Source organism: Balaenoptera acutorostrata, chromosome 7 (genome assembly GCF_949987535.1).
Source record: "Balaenoptera acutorostrata chromosome 7, mBalAcu1.1, whole genome shotgun sequence".
Lineage (NCBI taxonomy): Eukaryota > Metazoa > Chordata > Mammalia > Artiodactyla > Balaenopteridae > Balaenoptera > Balaenoptera acutorostrata.
The window spans coordinates 14,083,435-14,095,849 of NC_080070.1; the positions used below are offsets into that span (position 1 = coordinate 14,083,435).

Genomic DNA, 12,415 nt, shown 5'->3' on the forward strand with positions numbered 1-12,415 from the left:
TACTGAGTACTTTACATAAATTTTCTTATTCTGTCCTCACAAACACTTGTGAGTTAAGTAGTAGTATTATCCTTATTTTACTGTTAAGAAAATTAGATTTAGAGATATCAAGAAACTTACCCCAGATCACACAGGTGATAAATGATTGAAATGGGGTAAAACCTGGTCTTTCTTTCTTATCTCAATCACTGTTCTATATAGTAGTAGAGGAGAGAAGTGAAAGAGATGAGAGGTAACAAAAGATAATGCCTAGGGACTTCCCTGGTGGCGCAGTGGTTAAGAATCCGCCTGCCAGTGCAGGGGACATGGGTTTGATCCCTGGTCTGGGAAGATCCCTCATGCCGCGGAGCAGCTAAGCCTGTGCGTCACAACTGCTGAGCCTGTGCTCTAGAGCCCACAAGCCACAACTACTGAAGCCCACGTGCCTAGAGCCCGTGCTCTGCAACAAGAGAAGCCACCGCAGTGAGAAGCCCGTGCACTGCAACAAAGAGTAGCCCCCTCTCACCGCAACTAGAGAAAGCCTGCGCACAGCAAAGAAGACCCAACGCAGCCAAAAATAAATAAATAAGAAATGGTGATTTAAAAAAAGATAATGCCTAGAGTTGTCTGGCTTAGGTGAATAGATAGTATTTATTCTATCCATTAAGATAGGAAATGCCAAAGGAAGAAGAACAGGGTTTGTAGAAATGAAAATGTTAACTTTTATTTTGGACATCTTGACTTTAAGATATCTGTGGAACTTTCCTTGTTTAGAAGTCCAGTAGCAGTTGAAACAAGGACCTTGAGTAGAGATACAGATTTAGAAATAGACTATTTTTGTCAGTTAAAGTCATGGATGTAAGTGATATTACTCAAATACTATATGTAAACTGAAAAGAGGGTAGACATGCAACCCCAGTAAACATTAACATTTGAGATACAGGCAGAGACTGTCATTCTCGGTCTCCATTTTAGGCTTCTCTTCCTAACTTTAGCTTCAAATAAGAGAAAGTAGTGTTGCAGAAGCCAAAGGGAGAAAAGGGGACTTCAAGAATGCTTAAGTAGTTGATGGCAGTTGCCACTGAGACTCAAATGAGATAAGGACTGGAAATGACTATTGGGCAATTACAATGTCATTTTTACTTCGTTGAGAGCTGTTTTAGAGGACTGTTGGAGGATAGCATAACCAGTTAAAGATGTGGGATTAAGTGCCAATTTTGAGAAGCTTGGCTATAAAGGAATGATGAAAGGGTCATAGATTGAAGCAGAGACTTGGGCATATTTGTAACTTCAGGGGAAGAAGCAAGTGAAGAGAGAGGTTAAAAAATAACAAGAAAGAATAACTGAGGTAGTAAAATTCCTTGAACTTGGAAGTGATGTTCCTCAGAGGCTATGAGGAATTAAAGATGAACATAGCTAGCTCCGCAGCTCTTTACAGGCAGTATGACCATGGGCAGATGACTTAACCTTGAGGCCTATAGTGTCTACCCCTTGTAGTGATTTGAAAATGCTTATTGTTCTTGGCACAAAATAAGAATTCAAAAATTATAGCTAATATTATTACACAAATGTTTGTAGATATAGAGGCAGAACAGAATGTTCTTTGATAGTTTCTGTTTTCTCTGTCATGCTAAAAAAGGGAAGAGATATAAGTAAGAAAGGAACCCCATAGGAGATTGGCAAAAAGTTTGAAATAGCCAGTATTGGAATACTAGAAGATCCTATTTAACCTAGGTCACATAGATAAAGATTGTCAAGGAGCTTTAAGAACATATTTGAGATTGGAAAATATAAGTTTATGGTGGTTATTAGCAGTAGGTTGTCTAGAAGACTTTTTTTTTTTTTTTTGCCACGCCTCTCAGCTTGCAGGATCTTAGTTCCCTGACCAGGGATTGAACCCGGGCCACGGCAGTGGAAGTGCGGAGTCCTAACCACTGGACCACCAGGGAAGCCCCCCTCTGCTTTTCTTTTCTGCATTCCTGTCTACCCCTCAAACCCCAACACTTAGATCATCTTCTTCAAATGCTTCACCAATGGCCAAGTTCTATAGTTATTTATTTATCCTTTGAACTTCACGTAGCATGAAGAATCTTTTCACCCATACTATTTATTTGGCAATTAACTAAGCAACTTTGGCACCTTTTTTATTGTTTTCTTAAGCTCTTATTCTTATATCACATAATTTCTGTGTGTGTATATCTTTCTTACACTTAGATTATAAGCTCTCAAGAACACAAAGTTAGTGAGACCACCATGATTTTTTATATTTATTGATAGTCACACAACCCCTAACATTTAGCATCTTATTTGGAGATATGAGTATTTGTTGATTATTCTGTAGAAAATGTTAAAGGCTTTATATAATACATTGAACATGACAGAAATACATCTGTAAAGAATGTGCTCTTTGTTTTAGCCTATAAATGAAAAGCTGCCTATTTGCAAAGAGACTTTGAGCTTATTTAGAGATCTCATATTTAAGTTATACTGGGTAGATTAAGTTCTATCTGTCAGGGTCCAAATTGCATTGCCTTGCCAGTAGGCTCTTCCCCCACTGCCCTGCCCCACCACGTTGTCTGTTGTAAAAAGCTGTATTTTAATAATAAAGACAAATTTTTTTTCCCCCTTCTAGTGTGTCCTTACACATTTATATTTTTATAATTGTGTCAGTGTACATTTAATTTTGTATTCTTTTTTATTGTAAACATGTTTCATGAGTCAAGCTTCATAATTGTTTTAGTAGCTACATAATACTTACTAAATTGATACACTATAATTTAGTTAACCAATATGTCAGTATGCCTAAAATAGGGAAATAATTTCTGGTTTTTTAGTATAATGGATAATGTTGCACTAAACATCTTTGTGCATATCATTTTTTCTTCTGAATTATTTCCTTAGGAAAAATTCCCAGAAGTGGAATTGCAGGATCAAAGGGTATGAACATTTTATGGCTCTTAATATGTGCCAGTAGAATTTTTTTTAAGAATTAATGCAGCCATTGGTTTTGAATGGCCTGAAATGGATTTCAACATTTCGTCAGGACTAATAATCCCTTCAATCTAGGGTTAGGTTGGCGAGTGCTTCAAATTTTTTATTTTATCATGTTCACTAGCTAATTCCATATTCTTTCTGTTTCGTGAAGTAATTTATAAGGCAGGTATTATTTTGAATTAACCTTTCTGTGAATGCTTAGTGGAAAATGTTTTTACTTTCTTACCATATGCTTTGATTAAATATACATTACTATTTATTTGTAGGACTTGATTAGAGACCAAGGGTTTCGTAGTGATGGAGGTAAGTAGTGATTTCAATTTTAAAAAAAAATCAGGGAAAAATGCAATTGCTTTGCTGCTTGTCTCCTTTATATTTGCTTCTTTCATGAAACACAGACACAGAGAAAAATGTGCAGAGAAAAACCAAAAATTGTTTGCTTTTCTTTAGTATTTATCATTTATCTCTAATAAAATTTTAACTAATTCATAGCCGGAGAAAAAGAGAGGACATAAAAGGGAGTCTTAAATGTACTGTCTACAGTTTTTTAGATGTTGTTGTCGAGGAGAGATCCTTAATTATTTTACCCACTTTATTCCTAACCACCTCCACTAATACTTAAAGATTGAGCTTACAACCAGTTAAAACTTGACTCCTACATCATTCTTGGGGAGAATCCCTGGGGTTGCCTGCTACAACTTGTCAGTTTGTTAGACATTGTCAGCCACTTCCCTTCAGCTTTCTAGAAGGCTTTGGAATATATACTTTATAGCATGGACCCCTAATAGAAAAGCCTAGTTCCCCTTTTACTAGTCCAGTAAATAAAATAAGCAAATGAGAAACTGAATTGAGATTTCTTACAGAATTTTCATCAGATGTTCACTCTAGCACATGGTGAAAATCGGGAGCATAGCAAAACATTACTTTAGAAAATACTTTTTAAATAAGATTTTACCCCCATAAGATTTTTCTAAGAGATGGTGTTTGAAACTATCTTGACGTTTTCTTCCAGGTGGTCCTTTATGCTTACCTCTTCAGCTGTCTTCTATTTAATAAGGAAGCCCTACAATACCTGCATATCTTGTTTAGAGTTGGTCTCTTCACTGTGACCTAATTTATATTCAAAATATCTAAGCCCAGACTCAAAGATACTTTATGTTGAATAAACATTGAGTAAACCATCTTTTGTTGTAATATTTATATATACCTGTGGACCTACCAAAATAATAAGCCTGCATTATATACTCTGGACTTAGTATTTACTATAGCATATAGTTATAAAAGTTTTTTTTTTTTCCTGCTTGTTATTCCATGAACCCACCAATTAATGTTGCTGCCAGTTTGACTTTCATATGTCTTAATAGCTGTGGCTTTTGATAATTTTGCCCAATACATCCAGCATTTAAATGTTGCCATCCTGTTAGCATCACAGAGTTAACTTAGTCAGAAAAATTGCCTGCTTAGTACCAAAAATCAAATGCCATTTCTTATCCTTTTTGTGAATCACTTTATAAAGAATCATTGGAATTTTATGAAAATAAGCAGATTTTTTAGACATCCAGAATTATTTTGTGAAGCAGGCTTCAACTCATTTATTCCCCATGACTTCTTTCATTTCTTCTGTGTGTCTGTCTTCCTGTGTTTGCCTGCCCCTCTCTTTTTCTTCTAACAGCCCCTTTGAACCAGCTGATGCGCTGTCTTCGGAAATACCAATCCCGGACTCCCAGTCCCCTCCTACATTCTGTCCCCAGTGAAATAGTGTTTGATTTTGAGCCTGGCCCAGTGTTCAGAGGTAGTTGGGCTCTTCTTTCTTGTTTTCACCCAAAGCAAACTAAATATAAACAACAGATACTGTTTGTGCCTCACCCTCACAGTGTGTGTTTGTAAGTGTGAGAGTTTTCAGTACTAAATTTCTGCTTGGCCTGGCTGGAATGCTCTGAATGTGCTTCTCACACGTACTCACCACCACAAGCTTCCTGTATGCTGTCTGTCGTAAATTTTTAAAAGCAAGAAAATTCTGAGCTGAGATTTCCATCTTGTTTTTTGTTATATTACTTACTTTTTGGTCTTGATAATTTCTTAAACTCAGTGGGTGACAGTAAATAATGTGGGGAGGGGCTTCTTCAAGCTGAATTTATTTTACTTTAATCCATTTAGGTGATAACCTTGATGGCTGCTAATAATGGTTATCAGTTTTTTTTGGTTTTTAAAAAAAGTGGAAATCCCTATTATGAGTTCTTACTAGACTTTTCGCTTTATTTTTCTGTAATATGTGTCCTTTTTTTTAAAACGTAAGACATGTATATTTCATATCAAAGGTAGGGAACTTAAAGAAGATTTGTAATATATTTGGGGTATTTTAGCACACTTCGGAAAATTAGGATTTATACTTTCAGTTATGTCCTCATGTGAGGAAAAAGTTAGCAGTATAATTTCACTCACATTTTATCTTTCCATCCTTTAATTACTCGCATTTTATCTTTCCATCCTTTAATTATCCATCCTTTAAACTGATTTTTAAAAATTTAAGTCAAAATTTAGATGGGTGTCTTGCTGTAAATATTTTTAATGAATTATATTTACTGGCTTTTGCTAGTCAGTGTCTTTTAACTTATTCTGAATGTAATGGTGGCATTTCAGATTTTTGCTCTCTCAGCCCAACTTTCTCAGAAAATCCATGGAATGGGCTGGAAGTTATAGAGTACTGAGTAGTGTAATTAAAGTAAGTGATACAATACAGCACTGAGTAGATCAGAATTGTGAAGCCTGGGTATTCAGTTAAGGCTTTATGGTGTTGAAAATTATCAGTGGAGGGCAGAATATGGATTGTGCTCTAATTAATAGACATTCCAGTTACCATTTTCTTTTAGAAATTTGCATGTGAGGTCATGGAAATTCCACATGATGACATATGTGGTGTAGTAATGAGAAAAGTTCTACACAGTTTTAACATTTAAATGTTGCCGTTAGTATTCTGATACTTGTTCTTTGAAAGATAGTGACTTTTTAACTAGAGAATAGTTATCTACTTTTTAAAAAAATTGAAGTCTTTTTGTTCTGTATGTGCAAACATTACCTGACATCTCAGTCCTACTTAGCTATACTCAGGCCCCACTAGGAGTCATTGCCCTGAACCCCTCTGAACCAGGTGCTTTCTGTACATGAATTGGGATTTTTGCTCAATCAGCATTTGGAAAAATATCCATCAGAAAGGTATGCAACCCTGCCAACTGAGTCCATTTTCAAAGAGTGTACCCCTTGGACTCATTTGGCTGATAGAATTTTTCCATTTGTAGTAACTTGGCTGAGAGGCCATAGCACTTACCTTGCCCTCATTTTATAGGCAGAGATTTTTCAGAAAGTCTTGAGAAACCTGCTTGGCTTTGTTTGCATTAACTTTGTTATGCAGGTAAAATTCATCTTTGTTTAGCAAAATAAGCCTCCAGGAACCAATGAAAGTGACCAGTATCTCTCACTCTTAAATAGTATAGTATGTAGTATAGGATCTTTAAAAATTTTAGTGGCTAATATGAAAGAGCCAGGTAATGTCAACATTATGGCCGTTATTAGAATATGTTTCCATTTGGGGAATTTCTATCTTTTTTTTTTTATTGATAAGCTGTTAAGGTAACATAATTTAAAGTTTATTTTTTATATTCGCTTTTAAGTTGATTTTGCTTCTTGTTTTTTGATCAAAGAAAAAACTTGGGAGTATTTTTTAGTGTTTATCTCTTATTTTAAAAAGATTATTTTTCTCCTAGACTCTGCACCAATAAACAAAGTATATATCTGTAATCAGACGTTTTAAAGGTCATGAAATTGACCAGAAAGCTAAAAGTATAAAACTGAAAGAAATTATAGTTTTTTAATTTAAAGCTAGTCACCAAATGAGGCTCCTTTTTTGCCTGTCCTTTCCAAATGGTCTGTATTAGAACATATACTGCATTTTTAAAATAAGTCTAAATCTCCCTCTACCCTCTGCCCCCAATAAGCTAATGTACTTGATCCTCCTTTAACAGATACATTTCCCTTTCACTAACTTAGGATCAACCACAGGTTTATCTGCCACGCCCCCTGCCTCATTACCTGGCTCACTCACTAATGTGAAAGCATTACAGAAATCTCCAGGACCTCAGCGAGAAAGGAAGTCATCTTCATCCTCAGAAGACAGGAATCGAATGGTGAGAGTATATGATATCTTTTTTCCTCTAAGTTCTGTCTTCTTAGAAGTCATAGGCAAATGTATTGTCACCTTTTAGATATATGATATATAGTGGCATATATGTCCATATTTGACACAGAATTCCCATAATCAAATAAATTTAAGAGCTGATAGTTTTTCGCTTAAAAACAAAACACAACACTCATTTTTGCTCTCAACTCTAATATAATTGAGTAAAAGGCAGTTTTGGAAGAGCAGGAATAGTGTTCTGTTTCTAAACTATGGAAAGAGAGTAAGCTAGTATTTTAGGAGGCATGATTAGGCATGTATGTTCTAAAGAGTTGGTCTGAAATACAAATATCTACCAAAGGACGTTCTTCCCTAATGAAAAATTGACTGTCTGCTGTAAATTAAATCTATATTAAAAACTAATCATTTTAGCAATAGTATATGTTGGATATGTGGGTCCTTTATCATCCCAAAGTGATTGTATATGTTGATAATTTTTTTTGAGAGAGATTGGGTCAGATAAGATATATGAGGAAATTTAGCACTGACTGGGAGAAAGTAATTAGATTATCAACAGCCATAGTACGTTAACTTTTTGGCCTTTGGAGCCAAAACTAGTCACAAACGGATAGCACTTATCTTGCTCCTAGTAGTCTTCCAAATGATAAAAAAGCCGCTTTATTTTATTGATTTTAATAATAAAATTTAATAATAGTAACATTTCTGCTCATACCCAATAAATAATTTTTATTTTTTAATAAACTATTTCCACCCTAATACTGACTTAGGTCTTAAACTTAAGTTCTATAGTGTAAGAATCATCCTTCTATTATTCCTCTAGAGTATGGGTTTTTTTTGTTGTTTTTTCCAAAGTTCTTGCTCTCTTCCTAACTTATGTCCCTTTCAGGAATAGGGAAATGTACTTAGTGTGAAGCATAAGATTTTCCTTTTTTGTTTGCCTTGGCTTGACTTTTGCACTATTTTTATCAAGAAAACACTTGGTAGACGGGATTCAAGTGACGATTGGGAGATTCCTGATGGGCAGATCACGGTGGGACAAAGAATTGGATCCGGGTCATTTGGGACAGTCTACAAGGGAAAGTGGCATGGTATGTATGTAATACAGTGACCTTGTCACAAATTATAATAATAGAATATAATAACTTTTATTAAAAAATACCAAAGGGAGTATTCACTGTTTGCATCATTAAGGTAATTTTGATCAGATGCAAGAGTCCTCCAAAGGTTTATAACAGAAATTATGGGAAATAAAAACTGGATTCACAGCAGCCAGAAGTTTAATCACTATACTACAGTAATAATTTTTAAAGATGATAATCCTCCAGATGAGCTAGTCCCCAAGATTTGTTTTTATTTTTATAAGTCTTTCTGCTGGTAATTTTATTTGTATTATAAACCACAAGTAAACATACAAAAAGAGTACTTACCAAAGGAAAGACTGGGCAGTAAACATATAAAAAATGTTCAGTCTCACTAGTTGTGAAAGAATTACAAATTCAAAAAATAGAAATCATTATTGCCTCTCAAATGACTTATCTTTCTTTGAAAAGATAATCAAATGGACCAAGTTTTTTTTTTTAATTGATTATATTTAGAGTTGTGATTGTAATGCTGCTGGTGGAAACATAAATTGCTATGAATTTTCTGGAGGGCAGTTTGGCAATATATATAGAGAGCCAACAATTCCATTTGTAGAACAGGAACAAACATGTGTGTGCAAGTATATTCATTAGAGATTTGATATTAATGAAAAATGGAAATAACTTAAGTGCTCATTAATAGAGGAAGGAATAAATAAATTGATAACCTCCATATATGATTATATAGAAATTAAAATGGTATGGTAGATGTCTATTTTATGGAAAGGTGTATGAGGTATATTTTAAAAGCAGCATGTATAATATCCCATATTATGATATATATAAATATATATAACATAATTTTTTAAATGACCATCAGTATTTTAGTATTTATCTTTTTAGGTTGCCTTTTTCATATGTATTTATAAATATTTATACTGCATACATATAAAAGCCTAGTAGGGTATACATCAATAGGTTAATAACAATGGTCATTTCAGAGTGACATGATTATGGGAGATTTTAATTTTATTCCTTTTGCTTTCAAAATGTTTAATTTTTTAATTTTAAGTTTGATTTTTTTTTTACTATAAGCACTTTATTTGATAATCAGGAAAAATCAGTAAGTTAGTTTAATTATATTGAAATATACATGCAAAAAAGTACACATAAGTGTACAAGTAGCTAAAATTTCACAAAGTCAACACACTGTTCAATAAACAGGACATTACCAGCACTCTAGAAGTCCTCCTTATGCCCTCTGCCCCCAAGGGTAACCACTGTCCTGACCTAAACAGAAATAATACAGGATGTACTCCTTTGTATCTGGTCCTTTTTACTCAATATTGTTTATAAGATTCATCTATATTATTGTATGTAGTTGTAGGTTATTCATTCTCTATATAGTGTTCATTGTGTGACTGTAGCATGACTATCTACTGTGTGATGAGCATTTGAATAGTTTCCAGTTTGGGGCGATTATGGATGCTGCTTCTATGAGTATTCTTAGTACCTGTCGTTTGGTGAACACATGTGTCCAAGTTGGTTGGTATATACCTAGGAAAGAATTGTGGGGCCTGTAGTAGGTACTGCCAACAGTGTTTCAAGTGGTTGTACCAATTTATACACCCTTTGGCAACGTGTAAGAATTGTACCTGTTTCACATACAGTTTTGTGTTTTTTAAATAATTTTCCTAAGTAAAAAGCAACAGGTGATCCATGGATTTGAAAAGGTATTAAATACTCTGATAAAGAAGTCTGCAGTTTTCTATTTCAGCCAAGTTCCATTGGGCCTGTCAACTGCAGTTTTAACATTCAGTTAGTGAATGTGTCTAATTTAGTTTTGTTAAATAACTAGGAAAATATCATGGGTGTTTAATTGGTTAAACTAAATTTCCAGGGGAAAAATGAGATTGGCTGTTTTTTTGGATTGGTATTTTGAAACACTAGTATAGGAATATTATTGTTAGTTTAGCTTTTGTCCTTAGAAAATTAATGCAGTTTAAGAAGTTAAGGTATAATTTATTTGCAGTTTTATAATGCTATATTTTTAAGGCCGTGGTAATTAGTGAAAATACCCTAGATTTTTTTATATTTTTAAATTTTAAAAATTGGAATGACATTTGGAATGGCAATTACCTTTTAGGTGATGTGGCAGTGAAAATGTTGAATGTGACAGCACCCACACCTCAGCAGTTACAGGCCTTCAAAAATGAAGTAGGAGTACTCAGGTGAGCTTGTGTGAATCACGTTTTCCAGAGAAGTTATCTTGATCAACTTGTGTTTTCCAGTGGTAGCCACTGTTAGCTTTACAGATTTGCTTAAAATGAATAAAACAAAGTTTGTCTGAGTATATTTTGTCTTTAACTGTATTCTTTTAAGTGGTATGCAATATTATATGGTACAGCTGATAGAAATATTAATCCTAGAGTGAATTAATGGAAATATAGTGTTCTGATCACGAGAAGTAATACTTCCACTTATGGAGACAATGCTCTCAAAATTCTAAGCTTATCAGAACACATTTAGAGATTGTATCAAGCCCTGGAACTTGAGGAAAATTAACAAACTAGAATGTGTCCAGGCAAGGACAACTTAGATGGGGAGGATTCTGGAACTATAACTTAGGGAGAAAATAGTCAACAGAACTGAGAATATTTGGGTCCATAGAAGGCTGTTACGTTCAAGAGGGTGTAAACTTACTCTGTTTCATTGCAGAGAGCAGAACAGGGAATCCAGTGGCGGAAGTTGTAGGAAAATGATTTTTTCTCAAAAAAACTTTTACTAATACTAGAACCACTTTAAAAGAAAAAAAAGAGGGGACTTTCCTGGTGGTCCAGTGGTTAGGACGGCGAACTTCCACTGCAGGGGGCACAGGTTTGATCCCTGGTTGAGGAACTAAGACCCCACATGCCGCGCAGTACAACCAAAAAAATTTAAAAAAGAAAGAAAGAAAAAGAGTAGTGGGAACAGGCTACAGTCTCAGTGATAAACTTCCCATAATTGAAGGTATTTAAGGAATCTCTAGTTGCCTGTCTATGAGGTATACTAAAAAAGATGTTTATGAAAAGGGTAGGATGTTAGACTAGACAATTCCTAAAGTCTCATCTAAATTTATCCTTCTGTTGGCTTTTTTAAAAATACCTTTTTCTGACAACATCTTATTAATAAGTAGACTGCTTCAGCCCTCTTTTTTAACATTTGCTAAAGTTTATCAACATTTACTATTTACTGTCACATTTCTTTTTACAGGAAAACTCGACATGTGAATATCCTACTCTTCATGGGTTATTCAACGAAGCCACAACTGGCTATTGTTACCCAGTGGTGTGAGGGCTCCAGCTTATATCATCATCTCCACATCATTGAGACCAAATTCGAGATGATCAAACTTATAGATATTGCACGACAGACTGCACAGGGCATGGAGTAAGTTCCATTCTGTTAAATCTCTTGTAAGTTACTTTTGAAGACCATTGAGGACAGTTTAAAGGTTTTAGCTATTATTCTTTTGACTTACATCTTCAGTTACTGTCCAGCAGCATGTAGACACTTCTAACTAATGGCTAGCAATATGATATTAAGAAACAAAATAGTCTCTCGCTGGTATAGTCTTCAAAACATGTATCAAATATTTGATAATAAATATGTGACTACAAATTTATGTTTAGCATGCTGTAATTTAGCTAAGCAATAAGGGCTCAAAAGACAAAAATAGGCCAAAAAAAAAAAAACCCACTAAAAAGTCATTAACAGTTATTGAAGTATATAAAATGATTGTTAGTTATCCTTTCAAATTATTTTTTCCATGTACCCATATTTTCTATTGCAAAATGATCATCTGCGTGAAATAAAATAAAAGTAAAGTAAAATGAAAGTCCACATTTTGATCCTTTTTGAGGATTTCAAGTTGACTTGTTCATATCCATTGAATTTTGCTGTGTAATTTAAAAGATAAAAAGTTACTCTATAAAATTTATCATGAGCCAAAATAGGAAACTGACTACGAAGGATAAATTTTGCATGCAAGTACAAATAAACAGGTAAATCAAAAGGTAAAATTAAATAAATTTTGAAAGCACTTAGATGAAAAAATTTAAGTGAATAAAATATGTTTGAAAGTTCCATAGGTAGTTTAAAAAATATGCATGTGTCTTAAGTTAATTTAACA

General features: G+C 34.1%; 1 protein-coding gene and 1 non-coding gene across 5 annotated transcripts in view; one reads left to right on the forward strand and one right to left on the reverse strand.

Moving 5' to 3' along the window:
• BRAF (B-Raf proto-oncogene, serine/threonine kinase) overlaps positions 1-12,415 on the forward strand; it is a 152,888-nt gene that overhangs the window by 103,699 nt on the left and 36,774 nt on the right. For 2 of the 4 annotated variants that reach the window (XM_057550501.1, XM_057550502.1), the window contains exons 9-14: positions 3,240-3,276; positions 4,646-4,765; positions 7,018-7,154; positions 8,136-8,253; positions 10,391-10,475; positions 11,497-11,673. In XM_057550501.1, coding sequence (XP_057406484.1) covers positions 3,240-3,276; positions 4,646-4,765; positions 7,018-7,154; positions 8,136-8,253; positions 10,391-10,475; positions 11,497-11,673 — 674 coding nt within the window. The remainder of the gene's footprint in view (positions 1-3,239; positions 3,277-4,645; positions 4,766-7,017; positions 7,155-8,135; positions 8,254-10,390; positions 10,476-11,496; positions 11,674-12,415) is intronic. The other 2 variants (XM_057550503.1, XM_057550504.1) reach the window with 1 other exon arrangement.
• Positions 1,857-1,928, reverse strand: TRNAG-UCC (transfer RNA glycine (anticodon UCC)). The gene has a single exon. It is a non-coding gene; the product is annotated as a tRNA-Gly (tRNA).